This window comes from Ascidiella aspersa, chromosome 7, assembly GCF_963924565.1.
Source record: "Ascidiella aspersa chromosome 7, kaAscAspe10.2, whole genome shotgun sequence".
Lineage (NCBI taxonomy): Eukaryota > Metazoa > Chordata > Ascidiacea > Phlebobranchia > Ascidiidae > Ascidiella > Ascidiella aspersa.
In genome coordinates this window covers 28,326,752-28,354,747 of record NC_139453.1, presented here as the reverse complement: position 1 = coordinate 28,354,747, position 27,996 = coordinate 28,326,752, and the positions used below count along the sequence as shown (strand labels likewise).

General features: G+C 35.7%; 1 protein-coding gene across 1 annotated transcript; it reads left to right on the top strand.

Moving 5' to 3' along the window:
• Window position 1: 1 nt before the first annotated feature.
• LOC146138794 (xanthine dehydrogenase/oxidase-like) lies at window positions 2–27,370 on the top strand. Its single transcript, XM_083394688.1, has 30 exons — window positions 2–31; window positions 406–463; window positions 1,514–1,610; window positions 2,449–2,557; window positions 3,050–3,218; window positions 4,239–4,322; window positions 5,463–5,575; window positions 5,901–6,144; window positions 6,722–6,873; window positions 7,741–7,947; window positions 9,389–9,573; window positions 9,924–10,098; window positions 10,676–10,759; window positions 11,246–11,360; window positions 11,825–12,006; window positions 12,907–13,029; window positions 14,053–14,159; window positions 14,712–14,832; window positions 15,655–15,782; window positions 17,475–17,562; window positions 17,913–18,040; window positions 18,560–18,710; window positions 19,278–19,432; window positions 20,500–20,665; window positions 21,411–21,539; window positions 22,368–22,495; window positions 23,230–23,422; window positions 25,142–25,330; window positions 26,194–26,361; window positions 27,308–27,370. Exons 3-30 carry the CDS (start codon window positions 1,573–1,575, stop codon window positions 27,368–27,370), a joined length of 3,894 nt encoding a protein of 1,297 aa, XP_083250814.1. The 5' UTR covers window positions 2–31; window positions 406–463; window positions 1,514–1,572.
• Window positions 27,371–27,996: the final 626 nt, after the last annotated feature.

Sequence of the window (27,996 nt, the reverse complement as noted above, 5' to 3'; positions counted from 1 at the left end):
TTCGTTAGTATTTTTTGTCAACGGAAAAAAGGTAAATTTAAATAAGAAGTTCAACAGAATTTTATAATACTATTATTATATGTTGATTACGATATGTATTACTTCGGGTTTAATGTTTTATAATTTACTACCGTTTACAAATTCCGACCTAAAAAATGATTACTTTAGATATAGCGATGTACCAAGACTCGAGTTATACCACTTAAAAGGGGTAACTACATATTGTGTATGGATGTATTATACGACATAACCTGGTGGTTCTGCTCAATACAAGCTGTAGAGCCGGACCCAGTCTTTGCACATTTGACCGGAGTCGGATTCGGATTATTTTAACGGATTGCCGATTCTTGTTACTTTAAGGGTTTTACTGAATATCGGTCAACATAAACTTGTTAACCTTTTTAGGTCGTAGATGCTAATCCGGACCCAGAGGAGACCCTTCTCTCGTATCTCAGACAAAAACGTGAGTTGTTGTTCGTTGAAAAACCCAAGCATTCATGCACATGTGTGTACAAGTATGATCTAGCCCAGACCTGGGCAAGAGACGGCACGCGGCCTGGATTCGGCTTGCCAAGCAATTTAATGAGACACGCGGCTTATCACCTTTAGATGACCTTTTCTCTTTTTTATGCACTAATTCGACAACCCATCTGCAAAGTCAGTAAGACACATAAGTAAAAACAAGCACGGCTGTTTACATGTTTGCTTGTAACATATATAATTATATATCAGTTTTACCGAGGACGAATCCAGTCATGAACACGCTAAGCTCCATGTTGTGCCTGTTAAAAAATGCTAAATCGCTTCGCGCGGATCTGAGCTGTCTTTTTGGTTTGTTACATACGTCTTATTCGACATATTTACCGTCAAAAGGTGCCTCTATATTGCAACATTCTTTTAAAAGAAGGTTTGATAAAGTTTATATCTATAAATGCGTTTTTTTTTTCTTTGATAAAATTTATTCCGTCTTTACAATATGAACAAATATTATTATACCGAGGTAATTTTTCAATCTTTTATAACATTCCGACTCACATTTAAACAGTTTTCGCAGTGCTTAATACGTCACAACCCTTCAAATATAAATGAAGTTTTGCAATTTAAACCAAATATCGCAATGTTTTTGCCCTTAACGCGATGCATTTTCTTTAAATTCCACTTCAGTTGCATATTGGCGCACACCTACCAACGTAAACGTTTTATTAGGCCTATACTTGTTTTATACATTAACGGTGTGACGTAAAATTGTGTGTACTTACTTCCTTTTATGACCCGGCCCAACACAACATTTTGTGTGCTCTTGCGGCCTGCTGTAAAAATATTTGCCCAACCCTGACCTAGCCTATTTTCAGCTGAATATGCATTGTAACTCTATATATACGATTTGGTTTTGTGTTTGCAAGTCAATGGTGATCAGATAAAGGTCGTGGTAGCATCATAACATCAAAATTTGAAGATATGCGTACTTTGTTTCGATTCAAATACATCGATTATTACGTCACAATTGTTGTAGTGCGTTTGACTGGTACAAAGCTGGGATGTGGTGAAGGTGGTTGCGGCGCCTGTACGGTGATGATATCGCACTGGAACCAACAAGCAAACAAGATTAGGTAAGTAAATATCCTTTTAGGATAGGGGCGGGCAACGTACGGCCCGGGGACAAGACCCGGCCCGAGACGGGATTTTGAGCGGCCCGCAGACAGTTTCCGGTCTTACTTGACGGTGTGACCCGCGTCCAGAGTCGGCCGCATCCACTATTTGCTTACTACGTGGTTTTGTTATTCTTTAGTTTCTTTATTTTGGGTTAAAATTAGTTTAGAATTTACAATAATAAATTTTCTCTCGATTTGCAAAGAAACGCAAGGTTGATAAGGGGTGTCTCGAATTCAACCGGTACTTTTTTCCTTAAGTCCAAAAGAAAGTAGTATGTTTGCTGTGCACTAAAAGTGTTGCAGTGTTAAAAGAGTATAACGTTAGCTGTAATTATGCGTTTGGCAGAACCTAATCCAGCCCGTCAAGTACTTTATTTTACCATATCTGGCCAGCCGACCGGAGAAGTTGCCCGCCCTTGTTTTAGGACATTCCTCTATTTTTACTGGGCTTTAATCATAAAAGACTAGCTTGTTAAAGCGTTCGATTTGGTGTTCTTGGATTTGCTCTTTGAAGTTTTTATATTTGAAATTTAGGCTACTTGTACATCAGACCAAGCAGGTTTAACAATCCACCTTTCAAAGCAAGCTCAAACTTGCCTCAATGGTATTCATGCCTAGTCCAGTTAATAATGTATTCATACCTAGTTTAGTTAGTAACAAGAGATTACATAAACCATACTCGGCTCCGGGTTTAAGTTTCTAAAAAGAAAAATAATTTAAGAAAAAGTAAAAGAAAAAATAGTAGCTTACATTTTGCTTGTTTTCTTATGTCACTTAATCATCATGATTACTTCAGGCACATATCGGCGAACGCATGTCTGGCTCCTGTGGTTTCTGTGCACGGCTGCGCAGTTACTACCGTGGAAGGAATCGGAAGCACCAAGACCAAGATGCACGCTGTACAGGTGACACATTACACATCACTTGACAAAGAGTTTATGAATAAAAAAAACTGAAACAAGTTTACTGCATGTTTGTAAACCACAAAAAATGCCAGACCTTTGCCACACAATATAGAAGATATCTTTGTTAACTGTGTTTAAAAGAAAATAGCTTTCAAAAATCAAAACTGAGATAAATTTTACAAAAATAAAATAAAAAAACTTTAATGAAAACTGTTCAATGAAAACGCTTAATTGTATTTCAAGTCATTTAAAACATTTACTTTAGTTCAAGTCAACATACTTGTTTAAACGACTTAAGTAAAGTCGAAGTCCTTGACATGAGTCTTTACAACACTGAGTTTATTAAACCGCAAAGCATTTTCTTCACCCCAAAACGTATATAGATAGACGAATTTCTGATAGGAATGCCCCAATTTTTTATTTTTATTTTCAATATACATATGACGTTTCTTCTCCGACATTAGACATTTTTAAACCTCATTTCGTTTCAAGGAGCGTCTGTCGAAGTTCCACGGCTCGCAATGCGGCTTTTGCACTCCGGGCATTGTGATGTCAATGTACGCATTGTTACGTAACAAGGGGACGCCGAGCGAGGATGAGATTGAAACGTGCTTGCAGGGAAATCTGTGTCGATGCACTGGCTACCGACCCATTATAAGCGGTGAGGATAACATAATTCAATGAAAGCATTCTATCCAATAATCTCAATATGACAGTTGATTTGTAATCACCTAAAAAAATACACTGTAAGCTGTTCGAAAACAAACTGAAATCCAAAATCAAATTGGGTTTTGGAGTTTAGTAATCTTTGAACTTTGACAAACCCAGCGAACTCTAAATTATACGCAACTAACATTGCCGAATCGTAATTAAAAGTACTGCGCGATTCTTTAAAAAAATATATTTTGCTACATTAACACCCGACAAGAGAATCCAGTGTTTTAGCTACTGATGATGCGTTCACCAAAAACCCTTATTTAAAAATATATATTTTTTTGCTATTAAAACCGAAAGGAGCAAAGTGGTGCTACACATTTAAACTATTTTTTCAGTACACAGAAATGTAGAACAATTGCGTTAACAACTGCAGCAAACGTTCGTATGGCTTATTGAAGCCTGTCATCTCCCTACTATATCCTTTGAATATTTTTTGTGACTTTTTAAAAAATTTCACTATGCGAAGAATTGCTATACAACAGTTGTGAAGGCAACTTGCAGCATTTTAAGAATAACCGACTTATAATCAGGGCTGCGGAGTCGGTTAAAAATAACCCGAGTCCGACTCCCGAGTCCCGAGTCCGTCCCGGACTCTACAGCCTGTATTTTACCAATATACGTAACCAAAATAACTCGGATATTCAGCAATCCACTTATAGGGGTGTCGTATAATTCATTCACTCACAATACATGGTTGGAAAATATTCCACCATATGCTACTTCGCCTTCAAAATTTCCATTTGGCGGCCGTTTCAGTTTTAAAATTTGGTACTGCGCATGCGCATTTCGGACTCGGGACTCGGGTAGTTTTGCAACGTCTTACTCGAGTCCCGAGTCCGACCCCGGCAAAAACAAACCGACTTCTCGAGTCCCGAGTCCGACTCCGACTCCGCAGCCCTGCTTATAATAATCAAACACAATGTTTTAATCTGTAACAATATGCCGAATTAATGTTTGCTCTCAGCCTTTCGAACCTTCACCGACCCTGCTTCTGGTTGTCCAATGGGAGCGAAGTGCTGCAGGAACCGAGAAAAAACTTGCAACGAAGGTATAACTTTTTTATTTTTAAATAAAAGAAAACGTTACCACTTTTTGGTGACAATTTTTATTGAGTTAATGAATGACACAAAACATGGGTTTAGTGTCCAAAATATGTTTTTCTAAATGACGATAGAACTCCGTGGGCGTGTCGAGGGTAATCCAAAGGCAAGACCGATCAGCCAATGACTTAACGACCAATAAAGCTTTAAAAACATGCCTTAAGTGGTTAAATTTAGAACCAAGCCGCTCCAAAAAAACAGTTTTCAAAGGGCGAGACCTTAAAATAAAACCGATTTATTCGTCTTTCCTGCACTATAAAATTACCCATTTGAGGGTTTTTCATTTTATTGCTTCTGGTAAAAGTACAGTAACAAAATTACGATGCTGTTAAATTTTGTGAGCAAATGCTTCATTACATTCCTTTAGAGCAGGGGTTCTTAAACTGGGGTCCATGGACCCCTTAGGGGTCCGTGAACTAGTTTTAGTCGGTCCATGAAGGCCAAATTGAAATATTGGTGTATATTTAGGAAGTAATCGTTTTTCTAAGAAAAATAAAACGTTTTTTGCATTGAATGTCTCTATTTCTATTCTCCTTTTTACATTTTGTGGACTGAAAACTGCAGATTTCTACAGTCTATTTGTATTACGACGTCAATTTATGACGTCATTTTTTTTAATTTCTTGCTTACCGTGGTCCACGCGAAGCAAAAAAAAACAATTTAGGGGTCCGCGGTGAAAAAAGTTTAAGAACCCCTGCTTTAGAGCAAGAATTTCTGGTCATTCGTGAAATCCAAATATTTGTTAAAGTCCAGCCATAGTAAATATTTATCAATCGGGTAAACTCAAGTTTTGCGGTTTACATTGTTACGTCGGGTTTACTATTTACTATGACAGCGTTTGCATACTTAAATATAATAGTTTAGGTCTTCTAATATTTGTTCGCGGCAACAAAAGCAAGACCTCAAAATAAATTATTTTTTTACCATAACAACCGCAGTTACATTCTTCTTTCCTGTCTTGGTAAAAGTCAGTGACATTTTTCTAAAAGTTGAACAGGGGATAAAAAGCGTGCAGAGCATATGTAAAGAGAGAAACCTTAAGCTGTGTGTTCGGCCATATTATTATCTCCAACGTCATCCGTATTCAGGAGATCATGGTGAGAACAATAAATCACACCACGGAGACCCACATTCGGCTGAGGATCATTGTTTTTCACGATACGATCCTTCCCAGGAAATCATCTTTCCCCCAGAGTTACTGGTGAGTTTTTAAGCAACTAAAAGTATCCGCACTTTTGTAAAATTCCTTTTTTGAATCGCGCTAATTTTTACCCTTATAACTGGAAAACATTTCACATTTCAAAGTCTACATCACTTGTTTCTTAAAACCTTATTCTAAAAACTTATGTTAAGCAAGTCATTTGCCCGAAAGACTTGAGTCAAGTGTCATTTTGCCTAAAAAAACTTAAGTCAAGTTAAGTTATTTGAAAACAGTGACTGAAGTGCACTTACAACCCTGTCTAAGAAATTTCACATTTTAAACTATACATCACTTGTTTGTTATAACCTTATTCATTTTACCCCAGATCAGCGCCAAGAAAGGAACTTTCAACTCCAGGCCTCTGACGTTCGTCGGCGAGCGAGTCACGTGGTTCCGGCCTACGTCACTCGATCAGCTGACCGAGCTGAGGGGGAAATACCCGGACGCGCAACTGGTGAACGGCAACACCGAGGTCGGGGTCGAGACGGGGGTCAAGGGTCGGTGCTTCCCCGTCATCATCGCACCAACCGGTGTGAAAAGTCTGCAGATGATCACAGTCGGAGAAGAAGGTGCTTTATTCTTGGATAGTTATATTTTAGTAAAGAAATATTAAAGTAAATAATTTCTTCTATTTTAACATTTAAATTTGCTTTAAGCGATCAACCTAATTGTTTGAACCGAATGAAACACATACAACGTTCAAATATATTCAATAGAGCTAAAACTATCAGATAAAAAAGACCACTGATGAAATCATAGTTTAAAGATTTCCATTTTGAACTAACTTTAAAGAAGATGTTATTCTATCGCAATGGACATTTTACACAAAACAGAGTATTTATGCCACTAGATTGATTTTATTCAGCATTTGAAATATACACTATATCTAATCAACTGACCAAGCAACCAACCAGCGTTCAAAAAATAGAATATATATAGCTGTATATTTTTGAATTAGGTTTAAAGAGATTTTTTTGAGGAATTAAAATCGGAACCTTTTTTGATTTCAATCATGCCTGTTTTTTTACGACTTGATTGAATTGATGATTTCAGTTAACCACCAAATGTGTTTGATTTCTAAGAAGGAATATAGTCGTCAAATTGAAAACTTCGTCAAAATTTACAAACTAATTTTATCTTCTTCAGGGATCGATATCGGAGCCTGTTGTACTCTGAGCAATCTCCAGGAGGAACTGGGTACTTTGATCCGCTCCTCCGATCCTCATCGAGTGCAGTGGATGCAAGCCACCTTGGACATGCTCCTGCTCTTTGCTGGAGATCAGATACGAAACGTGGCGGTGAGTGACAACTCAATGCTGCGCAAAAAAATATCTAAATTTAGGTGGATTTTCAGCAAATCGAAAATACTTCGACTGTGGACATCCGATAATATCGAATGGTGAGTAAAACTAAAACAGCGTTTAAATTGACTTCTTGATGGAAATATTCTTTAGACAGTTTTCTTGTATTTCAATCCCCAAAAATAATTAATCAAACAGAGGGTTAGTATCTTAAACAAAACAGTATTAACATTAAGCAGAAGAAACAAAAAAAATAAAGGAAATTTACTTTAGTGTTTTTTAAGAGAAAGGAAAAGGAGTTTTGTCTGGTTAACTTCTCTAATTCAAATTTAATTGCCTCCAGATTAAAGTTTTATACACTTAAACTTGATCTTAGGTATCAGAAAAGAATTAAGGTTTAAGACAACATGATTAGTTTTCTCTTATGAAACAAATTTAGTTTATATTAAATCTTGATCTTTATATTCACTTGAATTTTTTTAACTTATATATATTTAAACTTGGTGTTTTTAAAAGGAATTCGTTAGAATTATTTATTGGTTCTTTTATTTTTTGCAATGCAAAACTACTTTTATCTAAACTCGATCTTAGCAATGTAATCTGAATTTAAAAAGTTTTATGTCGTAACGTTTATTATTATTGAAAAAAACACTGTATATCATGATCATATATAGAGCGCTTATCAGAATCCTATAATATACCTCCAGAACTGGAAATTTAAGCAGAAGTTTTACATTTTATTGGTAGAAATATTCTTTAATATATTCTGTCGGCAAAAACATCTCACATTACCGAACTACGCCTGCAGTATACATTGCATACCAATGTAGTTGCCTTCGACATTTTACTTCTGTGTTGTTGCAGGCGATAGGAGGCAATGTGATGACGGCGAGTCCAATCTCGGACCTGAATCCGATCCTGATGGCGAACGAGAGCGTGGCAACGTTCAGACTGGATGGGCGCGGAGATCGCAGGGTCAAGATGGATGATCACTTCTTCCCCAAGTATCGGAGCACTTGCGCACAGAGAGGAGAGCTGCTCATCTCCATTCACGTTCCCTTCAATAAAAAGGTAAGTTCTGAACTTTATCTTAACAATAAGATGCTTCTATAACATTGGCTGGCAATGTTAAGATTAACAGTGAGTTTGCTAAAGCGCTTTTTAATGTATGTGCTGACCTATTTAATTGTGTAAGATTCTATTACTTGGAATCGGTCACTGATTACATGGTGCCTTATTGACATTGTAGTTGTCCTGAAGGCAATTGGTGTTACTATCTTGCCGCGGTAGGAGCTCACATTTTAAGTTACATGTAAGTGTTTGGTGATCATGTTTAACTTACACTTGATGCTGTTTCTGTTTGAATAACATTGTTTGGTATTCATTCGAATTAAGGTATTAATCCACTTGTGTAAGCCCTTGTGTTATTAATAAATTCCTGTACACTGATAAAGACGATCGGATCCATTAGTTTTTAGGAAACCCGGCTCCGGGTCACATATAGCTTTTTATTTTTGTTTCGGGAAACTTAAAAAATAAAAATAGTTTCGCCAATCTGTATGAAACGCTTTTGCGTAATTGCAAACTATTGCGACCTTAGTGGTTTCCTTGATACCAGTCTCGTATACAAGTCATTTTAAAACGACTTAAGTCCCAGTCAAGTAATTTGTAAAATAACTTAAGTCAAAGTCAAGTGTTTTTGAATGAACAACATGTCCAGTCCCAATCCAAGACATCAGTTTCCCAAGTCAAGTTCAATTTATGTCGTAATTTCAGCAAGCCAATTCCATGCCACGTCCTTGTCATAAAACAGCAACGGCAATTGGAATTGTTAAAGTCGTACGATTATAAACAATAACTAAACTAAAAAGTCATTTGTCCAAAAGACTTAAGTCAAGACAAGTCATTAGTCAGAAAGACTTAAGTCAAGTCAAGACATTCGAAAAGACTTAAATAAAGTCAACTCATTATGCCCCAAAGTCTTAAGTCAAGTCAAATCTTTTGAAAACAGTTACTTAGTCATTGACTTAAGTCATTACAACACTGCTTGACAATTCAATTTGTGTATGACTAGTGAGCTTATGAATTAAATCCAGTTGTCATGTTACAAAATACATGAATATATTCAAATCGTTTACCTTTTATACCGAAATTTATAGTATTTAAAGGGTCAGTCGGATTATGGAAGCCCCTTGTCACCCGGTTGTCGTAATACATATCTAAAAGAATACTTTATGCAGTAAAGTACAGGCGCAAATATATATAACTAGGTGGAATTACCTTTGAAAAAAATTGACTATCCTGTACAAAAATATTTCTACATTTTCGATAAAACCCAGGCTACAACAAACACGTCTCGAGTTATTTTGACGATGCATAAAGCAAAAAGTAAAATCTAAACCTGATATACATTAGGCTACATGCGTATCCGTGTCTTAGTAAGTAATCAAATAATTATATCATTATAAAATTGTTCTACCTGATTAATTATCTAGTTGTATGACGTCACCAGAACGAGCACTTCCGCGCCTTCAAACAATCGAAGCGACGCGATGACGACATCGCGATCGTGAACGCAGCGATGCGTGTCATCTTCCATCCGGGAAGCTGCAAAGTGGAAAAGTTCGTGTCGGCCTTCGGTGGAATGGCCGCCACCACCGCCATGCCCTTAAACACAATGAAAAACATGCAAGGAAGGTAAAGGGTTAAGCTTTAATGGGCTAATTAATACACATTTTTCTAAAATTAATACACATTTTTCTAAAAAACATATAATTTTCACCCAAGGCCTTTCTTTAAAAGACTTAAGTCAAGTTACATTCAAAATGATACCTACTTCTGTATGGGGTTTAATATTCTTATTAAGTCAAGTCAGTTGTTTAAAAGACTGAAGTCAAGTCAAGTAATTTAAAAACAGTTATTTAAAAACAGTAATTTAAGTGCGAAGGTCATTACAACACTGCTCTTTAATCCTTTGTTTGATCAAGCGTTGAATTTACCGAAACGCAACTTATCGCTTTCAAGATTGTTCTTATATTGTGCATCAGGATGTGGGATGAGGACTTGTTGGAGGACTTTCAGCGCTGGATCGCGGATGACTTTGCTCTTCCTCTCAATGCTCCCGGAGGAATGGTGGAGTACAGGGAGGCGCTGGTAGTCGGCTTCTTCTTCAAGTTCTTCCTGCACGTCAAGAACTCTCTCATACGAGATGGAATCGTCGAGGTTGTCTATCTTGAGTAAACTCTAAACTTACGCTTTTTAACTCATTTGTCCAAAAGACTTAAGTCAAGTTAAGTCATTTTGGTCATAAGGCTAAAGTTAAGTTAAGTTATTTTGGTCAAAAGACTTAAGTCAAGTCAAGTCATTCCGGTCCAAAAGCTTAAGTCAATTAAGCCATTTTGGTCGAAAGACTTAAGTCAAGTGTAGTCGTTTTGGTCGAAAGACTTAAGTTAAGTCAAGTCGTTATGGCCCAAAGGCTTAAGTCAAGTCAAGTCATTTTGGTCGAAAGACTAAAGTTAAGTTAAGTCATTTTGGTCGAAAGACTTAAGTCAAATGTAGTCATTTTGGTCGAAAGACTAAAGTTAAGTTAAGTCATTTTGGTCGAAAGATTTAAGTCAAATCAAGTCATTCCGGTCCAAAAGCTTAAGTCAATTAAGCCATATTGGTATAAACATTCAAGTAACGTCATTTGTAAAAACAGTGACATATATGTACTTGCATCAAGTCATTGACTTCGGTCATTTTAACACTTTTACTTTTTACCGACTGGTAAAACTTCAACAAACTTAACTATGTTTAGGGGGAGTTAAGCGATGAAAGCCAACTCACTTGTTGCCACGAGAAGAGCGGAAACGCAATCCTTGGGACCCAAACGTGGCAAGAGGTGGTGAATCTGTCATAGTTATATTTACGTTTATTTGAACTAATTGAAACCTCGATCTTTAGTCTAGTAATGTTTTTGCTGTTCGGAATATCAGTGATATATTTTCAAGGCCTGTTGTTTCAGCACCCATGACGCGTGTTTTTGCCTTTGTTACTCGTCACTTTGAAGTATGTTCAGAAACTTCAATTTTAATTCTTGACTCGCGTCATGTCTCAACTTTCTTAAGTTTATTCCTTGAAGACTGCCCGAATTTGGTGGTCGAACCGTTGGTAAAATTTCACAGGAGAACGATTTTACAATTGAAACAATGCCTGGTAGCAAGGTTCGCCAAAATTTTTTTACAACCTGGAAGCCAATTGTAATCAAGCAGCCGAGTCGTGAAATGTCCTTTCAATCGAGATCCATAAAAATAGTTTAGCCTACGGATATCTGAAAGCCGAATTGTGTGGTTTATACTTTGATCGCCAGTTATATTTTCCTCATCAGGTGCCAGCAGATCAAGATATGGAGGATATAGTTGGTCGACCTGTTAAGCATTTCTCTGGAGATAAACAGGTGACTGGGGAAGCTATTTACATCGACGATATGCCTCCATATAGAGGTAAGTTTGAGGAAGAGAGTTTAAGATATTACTTTCCACAAACAAGTCTCTTCTACCGTAATGTCATACTTGTCGATTCGCTTAGATCACTGTTGGGCTAATGTTACTTATGAATTAAAATTAACAACAATTTTTTGATGTTAAATTATTCCTAGTATGAACTCTGAAATGCTGTCACTAAAAAGGTATTCTTTAATGATAAGACTTGCACCAGGTTGTCCATCAATCATTAATAAAAGGATATAAAAGTAAAACAGAAATTAGCAACAAATAACAATAAAACAATCAAACTATTAGGAGCATAAGTGTTGATAGCATTTCTTTGTCCAAAAACAAATTAAAAAAATACTCAATTTCACTTTTATTACTTCGTTAATTAAATAAGAAAGGGTAGACACGGCGTTTTTATTTTTCTAGCTTTATTCCTTTTTATATTTATTATTTTATAATCCCGCTTCGTTCAGACGAACTCTACCTTGCCTTGGTCACGAGCACTAGACCGCACGCACTCATCCGGAACGTTGACGTCACGCAAGCAATGACGTCACCCGGTTTTGTGACGTACGTGGACCATCGTGACGTAACAGGGTCGAACGGATTCTGCATCGTAACCGAAACCGATGAACTTGTGTTCGCGAAAGATGAGGTAACTCGTAATGACTAACGCCCGTTTGATTTGTTATAAAATAGAATTTGTTATAAAAAATATAATGCTGCCAAATATCAACATGTAATAATAATAGTCTGATAATAGGTTTTATTACATTAGTATTTATTTTTTTGTGTTAACTTAGCTTTTCTTACTTTTATGAATCGTCGATGGCCAAGAACAAAAGACGAGGCAATATGTAATGACTATAACGCCCAGAGTATAGTTGAATATTGGCGCTCTCGCTCTAAATTAAAATCCAAGTCAACCAGTATTGCTTTGTATTAGTATGCTGCTCTTTGTTTACTTCTAAAATTTTCATAACTGACTGTAAGATTTGTTATGTGTTTGCAAAGGTATTTCTAGTGTTTTTCTTCTGAATTTGTATATGATTTTGGCCGTACACCTCGAAAAATACCTTGCCTGTGATGCCTCTCACTACGATTATGCTCTGTCCTAAAATGTGTAAATTTCGATATTTCCAGGGTTGGCAAGTACCAGTGTTGCAAACGAGTAAGTTTGGAATGAATTAAGGGCCAGTCAGTATTTCTAAAACAACTGAAGTGCAAAGTAACGTTAAATTGGTAAACGCGTCCGATTGAAACATGGCAAACAAATGGTTTTATGTTCAAATTTAAGAAAAAACAAACAATTTAAGTCAAGTCATTCTGCCTGATCGAATTATTTAATAGTTACTGGTCCGCAATTTTCAAAATGTTGATAACTACTGGTTTGAAATACACCATTATGGTTCCTAAACCAGTGTGTTATTTTACGGTAAAATAATACTTTATTGTTAGGTGAGTATCGTGGGTTAAGTGGTCGTCGCCAGAAACCAGCAAATCGCTCATTAACCTAGTTAAAAGTCGTTAAACTATAATAAATGGTTGTGTGCAGGTGACTTGCGTGGGTCAAGTGATCGGCGCTGTGGTGGCCGACAGCCAAGCTCACGCACAAAGGGCCGCCATGCTCGTCAAAATACAATACCAAGACATTGAACCACTCATCATAACTATACAGGTAAGTAGTTTTAGTATATATTTTATTTGCAACGGCTATTTATATATATAAATATATATTGGACGACGCAAGATTACGTCTTTTATGTTACGCTGTAGTCATCATGCTCGTAAGTACAATACCAAGACGCTGTAGCACTAATCATAAATTTCATTAAACTTTAGTCTATACATCGTGTTGAAAAGGCAATTTTTGTTATTAACCTACTGAATCGAAAAGAGGTTTATGTATAAAACTACCAGTGTTGTATACAAGTTATTTTAGGATTACTCAATTCCCAGTAAACTCATTTATAAAATAACCCAAAGTCCAAAACAAGTCTTTTTGAATAAATAACAAGCCAAGTCCAAGTATAGTCATAATACGAGCAAGTCCATTCCAAGTCAAGTCCTTGTCATTAACATTAAACTATTAAAACTGGTAAACTCTTTGAGTAATAACTCAACTAACCAAAAACACAAAACGCAAAATATAGAAAGCTTATCGTTTAACAAGCACAAATTGAGACAAACGCCTTAGTTTTACAAAAAATAATGCTTTATGAAAAATTCAATTCAAGTCATTTGTTCAAAAGAAGTCAAGCCCGAATTTCTGAACTCTGCAATCTTCTATGAAGAGATTTTTCCTTAAAAAAGGTTTTATTTTTGCGTACACTATGCACGGATCTGTAATGTAATTTGATAATGTATTGAAAAAAGCCAAAACGGTCTAGTAAATCTACATTATCTGACATTTTCATAGGAGTTTGTTTAATCTTTAGTTAAATGTTTTATTTTAATTTCTGGTTATCTAGTTAATGTTTCCTAAACCCTTTCCGTTCGCCCCCTTTTCAGAGCACTGTAAAAGATTAAACAAGAGATGAAAAGATTAAACAACAGACCCCCTTTTGATGTAAGATTGGTTGAGGTGGTAAAACCAAAATAGGACAGTAAAATACAAAGACTCATAAACGATTTAATTGCATATAAATAAAAACCTAATGCCCTGATCTTAATAAAGATAACCACAATTGTCGCTTTGCAGGATGCAATGAAACATAAATCATTTTATGAACCCGCGATAAACCTTTTACAAGGAGATCCAGATAAATCCTTGGAAGAATGTGATCAAGTGATTGAGGGAGAAATAAGGTATATTTAGTTGTTTATTATTATTATCACATTACAAATCGTAAATAATAGAGCATACACTCTGCATATTAACCACATCAAGGTGCAGCCTGTTGTCTTGTTGTTTGTATTAGCTCGTGGAGTAAAAATATTCCATTATTTCACGTTCTTTTTATAAAATAGAAACCAATGTTGCCAAATATCAACATTTGACAATTTGATATTGGCTGGATAACAAATTTTGTTTGAACAGTTATTTTTTGTTTAGTTAATCTATGAGTTTAGTGTTCAGCCACTGATCCCTAATAGAGAATGAAAGACTTACATAAAATTGGTCATATGTCTTGTTTAGTTCACTCTCGGTTAACAATCAGAAACATTATTGAGTTTTTATTTTTAAAGTTATGACATGAAACCAAAATTTTCCTCCAGAATTCCTTTAAAGTGTTTATTTTGGCTATCAAGATTTTTTTTTGTCGTTCATTTTTTTTATTTTTATTTTTTTGTCGTTCTAGTTTCGTTTAGTTGATGTTCAAGAGGATTAATTCCATTTCATTTCTATGTATCGTTTAGCATCGATGGACAAGAACACTTTTACCTTGAGACGCAAGCATGCTTGGTTGTTCCTTTACTTGAAGACGGATCCATGGAGATATTTTCGTCCTGTCAAGACCCAACTGCTTTGCAGTCATACGTGAGAAATTTATGTTGATGTGTGAAACTCTAAATTAAATTATGTTGTACAAAGTTAACAAGATGCCAAAGTTTGATCATGTTTTTTTTGTGTTTTTTTTTTTCAATCACACTGTTGATGTTAGAAGTCAGTTCTGATTTGAAAACTAATGAATCCGAAGTCTTTATCCGTATGCAACATGTTTAAGTAAAACATCATTGCCAAGCACTAAGAACAACTAACATTCCAAGGCACCACGTTCTCAGTGACCGTTGACCGTTTGGCCGCAAGTAATAGAATGCTTATACACAATAAATCTTTGTAAATAGCCGTATTTGTCTAATTCTAAATAGTTGAATCAGGTGGCACTATAAAAAGACAAATTGTACTGAATTTTCGACAAGCTTTCGCAATGCTGTGCTTCATCAGGTCAAAGTGTCAGTCTTTATATAGTGCTATGATTCATTAAATAAGTCGCAAAATTTGACAAAACATTTCTTAACTGTTTTCAAGAACCGAAGGCCTAAAACGTTTTTGCTAAATTTCTATTCCCCCTGCTGGTCTTGCAACGTAATTTGTCCGTAAACTTGCAAACGATCTGTTTGCTTGTTATATTCGAAACCCTTAAAAATAGCAAGTAAAAAATGACATAATGAATATAAAAATAAGTTTGCAAAGAAAGGCGTTGATCGGTGTTTTCATGAATAAAAAAGAAGCCTCTTTTTTCGGGATAGCTTTACGTGATTCGGTTGCGTAATATTAAAAGTAAATATACTAATGTTGGGTTGGTTTAAAGCTCTTGACAAGCAGGCACTGTTTAACCTTAACTTTTATCCTTGCCAGGTTGCCAGAAGCCTTGGAGTCGAGCGCAACAAAATAGTTGCGAGGGTGAAGCGACTTGGAGGTGGATTCGGTGGGAAGGAGACTCGTTTCTGGATTGTTGCTTGTCCTGTGGCCGTGGCTGCGCAAAAGTAAGTACATTATGTCTCTGAATGTTGCACTGAATATGTGGTAATAGAAATCACCTTGACCCTTGCAAGATAAATGTCGACCTTAATTCGTGATCAGTAACAGTTCAAAATACTCTAACACATCTAGCAATTCGTACTGACTAAGCCTTTGTTGGCGAAATATATATATATATATATATCTTTTACATCTGTTAATTGTTTCTGACCTAAGTTGTAAGCTGTGCTAGAGTATTTTGAACAGTCTCTGCATGTTAACTGTTCAGTTTATGTGTTGTAGAATCTCGTGTCCATGTTCATGCTGTGTTTCTATGTGTCATGTTTCTTGACGACACACACAAAAAAATTTGACGAGGTAGATCTATTTCAATGCCCTATTTCAGTGTGTCCCTGTGTTTTCGGTGTGTATTATGTTTGTATATCTTGGTTTTTGACGTGGTCTGTCAACGTTCCTTTTTGTATTTATTGTTTATCTATACCAGCGGCTCCCGAACTTTTATAAAAATTTTGCCTTTGCAATTATTTTGATATTTCGCGGCCCTATAAAAGTCCAAGGTTCAGTTGACCAACTTCTCTTGTAGTACACTAGTGCAGTCATGATTCTTTCTAATGTAACACTTTCTAACTAATGCGAACGATTCACCGATAGCAGGTAGTTTAGCCTAATAGATGCTTCATGATGTCACCAGAGACATCAACAAACACGCTATTATCGAATAATAAAACATAGCTAAAGACTAATAATGTTTTTAACATAGTCTAATTCTGATGTTTAAAAACATTCGCTAATGACTATTGTTTAAAAATTAAAAAAGACTAACTCTCCTTGCGGACCCTCTAAAACTGTTTTGCGGACCCCAGTTGGTCCGCGGACCCCAGTTTGGGAACCACTGATCTATACGTATCTATATAGGTGCGTAAATATATCTCTATGATTGTGTAAGTTTATCTCTTTCATACTTTAAATTTAAAAATGTTGTGTTCCTTATATCTCTTTATTTTCATGAAACTGTGTGTTTCAGGTTCCCACGTTTTAATCTGTCTAAAAGTGTGTAAGGTCGTTATGTAGTAAAGAATTTTCCAGTGTTGTAATGACGTCATTGACTTGACTTAAGTCATTTGGAAAGTGTGACTTGACTTGACTTGACTTAAGTCTTTTGGACAAATGAATTGCAATGAAATGAGTGTTTTGTTAAGCATGTTTCATTATAAAATTGGGTTGTCTGTCTTAAGGTTTCCAGATAAAACAATTTGCTTGCTAGGATATGTATATTGCGTTTTGTGTTATTTTTCATTCGAGTTACTGCTCATAATCGGACTAGTGTACCAATTCAAGGACTTGACTAAAGAAATTGCCCTAATTATGACTTGGCTTGATATTTATTCCAAATGATTTGAATGGGACTTGAGTCATTTCAAAATGACTTGTTTACAACACTGGTATCTTCTATGTGTCTTTTTTAAAACTTTAGCCCACATGTCTATGTTTGTCCGGGCAAGCATGACTTAAACATTATGCCTTACGATAATTAATAAGTTTTATTCGAAATCTTCAGTCTTCCTAAATGAGATTTTTTTCTAATGATTGCAGTTTTATTTGTTATTCCATCTTTAATTTTTACCTGCATCGAGAAAATGATTCTTCCTAGTGTTAAGGAAAGTTCAAAATGATAAACAAGCGTAATTTTCATCCAGATGCGGTCGTCCTGTTCGTTGCATGCTATCGCGAAAGGAAGACATGACCATGACTGGAGGACGACATCCTTTCTACGCAAAGTACAAGGTGAGGTAAATATTTTCCAATTTACGAGGTTGGCTCTGAGGAAAACGCCAACAGTTAGTAATCAACCATATTTATTGCGGCCTAAACAACTTATTACTTTAAGCGCAGAAATCAAGGGTGAAATATTTTTACTGGTTGTTTCAACCGATTAATTCTTTTTATAGATTACCTTAATAACTGTGTAACTACGAATGTGTCTTGGCATTGAGCCAATAGGCAAAGCACAATTGTTTTTGGTCCATATGTCTTCTGTAATAACCCATAATAACTACCTTAGAATTAAGCTGGAATATTTTGCAAAGTAAAAAAATAATAAATTCCATTTGCATGATAATTAATGTTTACTCCAGGTTGGTTTTATGAATGACGGAAGGGTAAAGTCCCTTCTTCTTGAGCTGTACAGCAATGGCGGACACACGGCTGATCTTTCAATTGGAGTTCTTCTGAAATCGGTTATAGGATCTGACAGCTGCTACAAGTAGGAGTGTACGATAATATAGGATCGGAGCCGATACCCGATACCAAGTCGCAGTATCGCTACTTGTGTGGTGTCGGTGCCGATTCGATCGATGTCCGACAATAAAAATACTGATGCAAAGGTATAGTATCGGTACTCGTCCGATACTAGGTTGGTATCGGTGCCGATCCGATACTAAACTATATATATAACTTCGTTTGTTATTTGCGACCCATCGCAGTGATCATATACTTACTCAAGCCAGGTCATTGACTTGAGCCATTACAACACTGGGTATCGGTTTGCGCGTTTAAATTAAATTTCATTGCACTCTCAACCTATTAGTTGCCGATACCGGTTGTATCAAATTTCGGTCAGTATGCAAACTAGCATATATTTGCACATTTATTTATCAGCATTGGTCAACGCAGTTAACCATGTTCAGAATTTTATGCCTGCAACAAAAGTGTGTTTCTTGTTGATATCATGTCGTTATTAAAATTTTAAAGAGTAAATTTGATATTTCTGCCCATTTTTTAGCATCCCTAACGCAAGGATAGTTGGAAAGGTTTGCCGAACCAACATTGCTTCAAACACAGCGTTTCGTGGCTTCGGGGGTCCGCAAGGAATGTTTGTGGCAGAAAGTTGGATGGCGCACATCGCACAAGCACTTCACGTCGAGCCTGAGAAGGTAGGACTGTCGTTTTTATCAAATCTTTATCGGTTTTTAAAGGTAATTTAGTTTATTTAATATTGGTAATACTACACCTGGTGCCGTCGTAAATGCCCTTGCTTAAACCAGGTAATAAGTTTTTTTGTTCGGGGTGGTGATCTTTAAATGAGAAATATCAAATATTATGCAGTGAGCAACTATGTGGTTGTGTTAACAGCTTGCTTTGTGAAGCCTTCGTAGCTAAGTCGGTAGAAGCTTGGTACAGGTTTCATAAAACCGAAAATAAACCTGGTTTAGGGCCAAACTTTTTAGTCAAGTATGTTTGTGTTCTTCTGAGAAATAGTCACTAAATAACCAATTTCTATATATTTTGCGATCAAATAAATCTCTTTTGACGTTGAATGCATTTCTAAGTTGAACCATAATGTCTTGGCATTTTCGAAGTTCAAAAAAACCCAGATTTTCTTTAAATTTACAAGTTATCTTTCAAGTTACCTCAGGAACATTTTCCTAAAACGTTTACCTCTAATTAAGACGATAAATATTTACCATAACATTTCTTTTGTTGTTCGGCAATTTTATCAGGTGAGGGAGGTTAACTTGTATCGGAACGGCGATTTCACTCCCTACGGGCATCGCATCGAAACCAACAATGGACGAAGATGCTGGGAGGAATGCTTGGAAAAGTCGAACTTCCATCAAAGAAAGTTGGCCGTGGAAGAATTCAACAAAAACAACAGGTTCGTTGAACAGCCAATGCTGCAAACTTAAGTGGTACTTTAGGCTGGTTTGACATTTGTTTTTCGCAAATGTTGCTCGTGTTGAAAAAATGTGTTATGCTTAATATAAAACGAGGTTTTTGCAGATTAGTGTTTTTTGTTGAATTTAGTATGAAAGAGTAAGTTTAATGAAGCCATGCTGTTAATATACGTTTAATTGAATTGTCTATTTCCAGTGCAACTTTTGCTGAAAATCTCACTTAGGATCTACTATAGTATAAAATGATATGTTTCACTGTGTATTAGGTAGGCTTATTCATTTAACTGTTTTCAAACTCTGGGTGCCAACTGTATTCTCGAAGCCCCTTTTGAAAAACGTCAGCGCTCTCATACTACGAGAATTCATTCTTCGTTGTAAAGGCAATAAGGAATTGATATTCCCTTAATATTACTATGGATATCGGGTCAAAAAACGCATGGAATTTTTAAGCCTTTAACACAGTGGTTCCCGGCTTTAGGGTCGCGAACCCAAAGCTGGTCGCAAGAGGTTGTCTGGGAGGTCGCCATGTACTATTTGCTGAACAAAAATTACCCCAAAAAACACAAGCATAAACTAAAAGAGGCTAACGGCAGTAAACCAGTCGTGTTCATGACGTCTCTATTACTTTTTTATTCAATGGCTAAAGCTGTCTAATGATCTTGACTAATATAAATAAAAATGGTAGTTAAAGACCCGTATGTGCTATTCAAAATAATTTATGAAAATTTTCCTCCACTTGAACAATTTTGTTTTTAAGAAAAAAAACATTCAGAGAAAAACGAACAAAAATATTAAAACGTACATAAAACAACACTAAACGCCTTTCTTCTTTGGAATAAAGAAGTCGTTACGAGCCACAGAAACAGTAACTTTAGTTACTTGTGGCTGCTTTTTGTGTGAAATCCAAATACTCTTGCCAAGTTTTTAAACAACCGGTCGATCGAGGTATGCGAAAAGACTGTTAACTAACACCAAGATTAGGCGTTCTTGTTCTTGGACATGTGCGTTTAGTTTGCTTGGTCATTCATTTAGTGACGTCATAATCCAGGTGGCGAAAGCGCGGAATCGCGATCATTGCGACAAAGTTCGCGATCGGTTTTCCCGTTTTGAAATCGCAAGCTGGAGCGTTGGTGAACATCTACAGCGACGGCTCGGTGTACCTCACCCACGGCGGCACCGAGATGGGACAGGGACTACACACCAAGATGACACAGGTTTGAGATATGAACATGACTAGAAAAGGACTTGGCCGAAAATACTTAATCCTAAAACTACAAAACTATAGGTAAAGAGAGTTTTTTTAATTAATTATTGGCGGTGGCACCAAGGTAGGGCAGGGACTACATACTAAGATAACACAGGTATGAACTAATGACATGACTGCAAAAGGACTCGAGCAAAACAACTTAACATACCAACATGACGCAGCCTTGAAGATGGAGGGCAAGACTGCGGGAATGTGACCATCAAACTACAAATGTTTAGGTACAAAGAGGTTGCCTAATATGGTTTTAATGGTAGAGCTAAGATGGGATCTAGACCACACACCAAGATTAGGATTAAACGACATGACTGTAGAAGGACCAGATTCTAAAACTACAACGGTGAAGTGGCAGTTGAACTACAATAGACAGTATACTATACAATAATGTCACCCAGTTTGGACATAACAGAAATTCCACTGTAGAAGGACATTCTAATTGACGAGATAAGGGAAAACCTTGCGCTTAACTGGTTTATGACAGCACTAATAAACTGGATTCGTGACTGGTCACCAAAGAATACATAGTTTTAAAATATGAGGATCATACTGCGAAAGGACTTCAGTCTAAAACTACAAAACTATACGAATGATTAATTTTAAAATAAATATTTTTCACTATTAGGATATATTATTTTTGCAATGTCTTCACTTCTTAAGCATCATTTTCACTAAATGTTTTTGGTTCTTGGTTTCAGATAGCAGGCCGATGCTTTGGAATCCCAGTTTCTCGCATTTACATTTCCGAGACAAGTACCAACACTGTTCCAAATACAAGCGCTACAGCTGCCAGTCTTGGATCAGATCTGAACGGAATGGCCATTAAGGTACATTTTTGAGATTCGGTAACAGTTTTTAAAACACATAAAATCAATGTTTTTTTAACTGTATTATTGCACCCGAAGTCAAAACTGGGGTTATTTTGGATCCTTTCTTTGACTAAGATGTACAAATTTGTATTAAAAATAGTTAATACATTACATTTTTTCCCTTGTTTAATACTTCAAAAGACCTATATGTCAAGCTAAAAAAACATTTGTATACTATGACGTCTCAATTAAAAAAAACATTTGTATACTATGACGTCTCAATTAAAAAAAACATTTGTATACTATGACGTCTCAATTAAAAAAACATTTGTATACTATGACGTCTCAATTAAAAAAAACATTTGTATACTATGACGTCTTAATTAAAAAAACATTTGTATACTATGACGTCTCAATTAAAAAAAACATTTTTATACTATGACGTCTCAATTAAAAAAACATTTGTATACTATGACGTCTCAATTAAAAAAAACATTTGTAGACTATGACGTCTCAATTAAAAAAAACATTTGTATATGACGTCTCAATTAAAAAAAACATTTGTATACTATGACGTCTCAATTAAAAAAAACATTTGTATACTATGACGTCTCAATTAAAAAAAACATTTGTATACTATGACGTCTCAATTAAAAAAAACGTTTGTATACTATGACGTCTCAATTAAAAAAATTTGCTACAGCATTTATTTTGCCCACTGTGTATATTAAGTTGAGCAAATCATTTAAAAAACTTATTGTTTAAAATGCAATCAACGACATAAATTATACGAACCATTGCTTTATCATTTATATGCTGTTAATGTTCCCGTTGTACTTATATCAGGACGCGTGCGAGAAGATAATGCAAAGGCTCGTTCCGTTGCGAGATCAGTTCCCAGACTTTACGTGGAACCAACTCATCGCGAAAGCTTACGTGAGCCGCATCAGTCTCTCAGCAACTGGATTCTACAAGTAAAAAATATGGTTTTGCGACATATATCTTTGGACATTATAGTTTTGTGAGTTCTTTTCAACCGATTTGTTTTTCAGTGTCTTGGAAACCGGATTTTACAAGTAACAACCTATAAGATAAATTGCACACTGCTTACTAAAGATTATAATTTATGATTCGCAAAGAAACATTAACTTTTGAAAGGAAAACATAACTTTTTTACACGTAGATGAACTCTTTAATTATTATTGACGCCAATCCTAACGGATAAACAGAAACGTTGGATATGCCATATGTTTTTAAAGTAGTAGATTAACATTAAAACTTGCCTTCATACTTTTGTAAAGCAAATACTGCGTTAAGAGTCTTTATGCTTGCAATATGTAAAACAAACATGTGCGTTACTTGTTTCTTATTAAGGCTACCCACGATCGTCGAGTAACTTAAAAAATTAGCTTTAAGAAAAGTTCGTGTTCAGCTCTCACAGAATTTTGGTTGTTTCAGAAAAATAATAAAATCAGCAAAAAGCGAACGGTCGACTTGGCAATTTTCAAATTCACGTACAACGTAACTTTTAAGTCATCCTTACGATATTATTGCCTCTTCAGAGTCACAAAATCTTGAGCAGAATTGTAAATGTAGTACACTCTACCAAAGTGTGCAAAGCTCTATAGAAATGCAAAATTGTTGCTTTTGCAGGAATTGAACAACAAGTTCGTTGAATTTTGTAAGGAAACAGTTTTTATCTTTTCAGAGTTCCCAACATCGAGCACACTTGGGATGTCGCAAAGGGCAAGGTTGAAGGAAGAATAATCAGCTACTTCACGTACGGAGCCGCTGTTAGCCAAGTCGAGGTCGACTCGCTCACTGGCGATCACGTGATCGTGCAGACCGACATCGTCATGGACTTTGGCAAGAGCTTGAACCCGGCCATCGACATCGGACAGGTGGGAAAGATATTAGGCAGTTTTGTCCGGATTAAATGACTGAATTCCGAGTCAAAACACTAAAAATATAAAGTAAGTCAAGTCGCAGTCAATAGTTGCCCAAGTCAAGTTATTGACATAAAAGTCAACCATTAAACCGTTAAAATTGCTAAGCTTTTTTGAAAATATATAAAACAGTTTTGTAAACAAGTCATTTTTATGTGACGTAAGTGCAAGCCAAGTCAAGTCCCAGTCCAAGTCATCAGTTGTCCAAGTCAAGTCCTTGACAAAAAAAATAAAACTTTTAAACAATTAAAATGGGTAACTCGTTCTAATATGAGCAATAACTGAACTAAAAAAAAATGCAAGTAATTTGTTTTATGTGCAACAAATTTGGATAAATAAATCACTTTTATTTTATTTTATTTTTTATTATTTTTGAAAAATATTGAATAAACAAAACTTCATTTTATCCCAAGTCATTTAACACAATAATAGAAGTGTAGTGGAGTCATTTCAACACTTAAGTCCATCAAATCTAGTCATTTTGGTTAAACTACGTAAATGAAAGTCGTGAATGAAGTTTACTTAATTCAATCATGGACTTAATTTAGTACAAAACAGGATAATAATATAACACATGACATAGTGGTGCTACCATTTAAAAAAATAATTATCAAATTAGAAAAAAACTCTTTTTACATATTGCTTTACTCATTTCCAGGTTGAGACTCCCATAATGAACATGATACCGTTTGGGGCTACATGTTATTATCTTGTTGCTCGCGGGCCACACCCAGTAGGCTACAGGGGTGCTAAAAAAGCATAAATAGTTCGACACTAAATAATTTCAATGGCCTAAAACTTAGAAACATTTTTTGTTTATCGATCACTTATCGGTAATTCATTCCTCTAATTTTAAATAGTAACAACTTGGTAAACAGTAAAGTAAATGTTCAGCAGGTCAAACCATGATGTAGTATATAGACCCAAAGGCCTGCAATTTTAACACCTATATGAAAAGCTTTCATAAACAGGTCTCTCACTAAACCTAGTAACGAAATATAAAGCTGTAAATTTACGAGATATTCAACAATGAAGTGGCATTTTGTGCGTGTTTGTTTTGAAAGAGTTGATTGAGTAGCGTAGCTTTTAAGAAGACAGTTTTATAAAAATTAAAAAACTTCATTTAAAAACTGGATCACATAACTAAAAAAAGCAATTGTGATTAGATCATAGGATTAACATGTTTCACTCCTATAATAACATCAACATTTTCTAAGTACCGAAATAACAACAAACTGTATTTTTTGCGTTGGTTTTTACTTATAAACGAGTCTGTAGTTTCCACCATTGAAAGTCAAACAGATTTATTTCTTCGGAAAAAAAGTTTCCGAACTCAGATCGAGGGCGCCTTCACACAAGGCTACGGTTTGTTCACTATGGAGCAGCCCTTGCAAACTAGGTCATACCGGGACCGCCACTCCACCAACTGCATTACACAGGCTTAATCACTGCTGAAGCCTGAACCTACAGGATTAAGTAACACCATCATGGTTAAACGTTACCCTGGTTTAATGAAAGATACGCGCACAAATGTGTTAAACAATGGTGATCTAGACCTTCTAAAGCTGCTTTTTGATCAATTATGATTTCCGTATGGTTGTTTCTCGACTTGCTCCCCTCTGAGCCAGTGTATCTCAGTTGGTAGTGCGACGAACTTAGTACATTTGTTTTTAGATCGAAGGCGCCTTCACACAAGGCTACGGTTTGTTCACAATAGAGCAGCCCTTGCACACCCCTAGTGGCCACCCGCTCACCACTGGACCTGGGGCTTACAAGATTCCCGGCTTCGGGGATTGCCCCAAACAGTTCAACGTTCACCTGCTGAGAGATTCGTCGAACCCTCACGCTATTTACTCGTCAAAGGTAAAAATCCCTATAATTCCCAGTATAACAGTGCTTAATGCTTTACACCAGTGGTGGGCAAGGGTCGCATAAGAGACACAAAAATTCTTGGATGGCCGGATGAAAAAGAAGATATAAAATACACTTCATGTAAAGTGTTATTCATTTAAAAAGATAGCTGTAGATATTTTATTTTTGACAAGCTGGTAAGAGTATAGGACTAAATGAGGATGCCTTGCGTGTATAATTCATTCAATAAAATTTTCAAAAATTACAAAAAAAAAACACAGGCATATTTCTTGGAAAAAAGACAGTAAGCCGCGGGCCGGATTAAATTGCTTTGCGAACTGGATTTGCCCAGGTCTGCTTTACACACTGCATCTGCCTCTTTGATAACTTACTTATTATTTTGAAATTCTTAATCTATCTTATATCTTAAAACATATATGATTTTTCTCACAATAGTCTATTCCAGAATAGTAAGTGTCATTATTATAACTAATACAGCATTTAAAAATTACTTCAAAAAAACATTGTGCTCTTTCTATTTACCAATGCTTTACTCACTTCTTCTTTCATGGCTGTAATATTGAAAACATTACCAATAGTTCATACAAAGGTAATAAAATGCATCTTAACCCAAAATGCTATATCTATGTGTCGGTATTTTTTTATAATATATATTTTTTTTGTCGGTTTTCATTTTTGTGCAGTACTCATATAACTGGTTGTGGTGTTTAATACAGGGATATAATTGACGTAATGTTTTTAAGCTTGCATTAGTCACACTACGATTTTTATTCGATAATACTATTTGTTCAATATAGGCATGTCACCAAAATGTTTGAACAGTTTAAAAATTTTTCTTACATGTTTCAATACAGGGAGTTGGCGAGCCTCCGTTTTTTCTGGCCAGTTCGGTTTTCTTCGCGATCCGAGACGCGGTCGCGGCCGCTCGGAAGGATTCGGGATTGTTCGGGAACTTTCGCTTCGACAGCCCGGCCACTGCCGAACGGATCAGAATGGCTTGCGGCGATCAGTTCACAAAACAGGTTTGGAAATTATATAGTTTTGTGAAAATTTGGACTCATAATGAATAAGTTAATCCTATCAAAGTCTTGCAGTATTTTCAACTTTGATGTGTTTTAGTGCCGCTAAGAAATTATGGTATGCAAAGGATTTTTTTTTTCAAAAATATTTGGGCACCACAAAGGATTTTTTCTGAAAAAATTTTTTTTCCTCAAATTTTTTTTTTCTGAAAAAATCCACCAGTTTACATAATGTACATCATGCCAGACTTTTTATAAGCCATTGTTTGCATCCAGTTCGAACATACATTCCCCTTTAAAAGGGATCAGTAGATTGTATGCAGCAACGTAAATGCACAAGGTGCATATTCTGATATAGCCCTTCTTAAGTCGTACTGAACAACTCTACCGACACACTTTGTACAGTACACATGATGCCTTCGTAAAGCCTTAGCGCAATAAGTCGATTTATTCAGGGTTTTCGGACAAGAAAAACAACTGGCCTTCGGTGAGGTTCGAACTCACGACCTTCGACTAGAATCTGGACATTCACTCTACCGGCCCACAAAATATACACATTGTGAAAATCAAAGTGTCACATAAACTGAAGATGATACAAGTTCGTATCGAAACGTCTTAATCAAGTTTATGTGATCTACTCGACCTTTTTAGCTTAGCAAGTTACTATCAATGTTTCAGTTATTTTCATAGACCAGGGTTTTTTTAAGGTTTGGTTTGGGTGACCGCTTGAGTAGTTTTAAGAGACCGAAAATGTTTCATTTAAATACCAAAAAATAGCCATATTTGCTTAAACGAATTATTTATTATTTTTTGGGAAACCGCTGGAGAAATTTTCGGTCCCCCAAAACACCTTAAAAAACAACTGTTCATAGATATTCGTTATCTTCTCATTATTACAAATAGGCAGTGGAATTTACGCTAAACTTCAAAGAGTAATTTATTTGTTCAGCATCGGCGCCACGCAAGTGAAGAAGCTGACGCTAAACTTACTTCCTGGTCCATCAGCGCTTAGTTTTAACTTAATTTGCAACTTTAAACGTGTAATTTAAACCAATCCTAGTTTTAATTAAAATCCAACAGTACTATATTACTTTGTATCATAATGGTTGTAAGTTGTAACATTTTGTGAACGTTTAGAATATTTCTTCAAACATTTTCGAAGTTTTGAAAATGTTGAACAATTTTTTATTCATTTTTAACATCGAACAAACAAACTATTAATCAACACGTTTGCTTTGCACAGAATGTACACTGCGCTGTGAAAACTATTTGTAATTAAAAATCTTGTAATCTACCACACAGTTCTTCTTCATATTCAATCATGACACTGCAGCAATTAGTCCACAAAGCTTTTGGTATTCCGTTGCATGCTGTAATTCATTTAAAGTGGTTAATGTTCACATCTTTATCACGGATAAAATGAAATAAGAATAAAATCAAACAAACTTAAAAACTAATTAAAGCTTTTAAGTACGAAAATCTTGTACAAATACGATGAATGATATTGCGCACAAGTAAAATAATAATTAAAGTTTGAAAGGATGTACGAAAATCTTGTACAACTAATTGCTAGTAAATACTGCGAATAATGTTGCGCACAGTTGAGATAATTGAAACAAAAATACAGTTTTTAAAAAT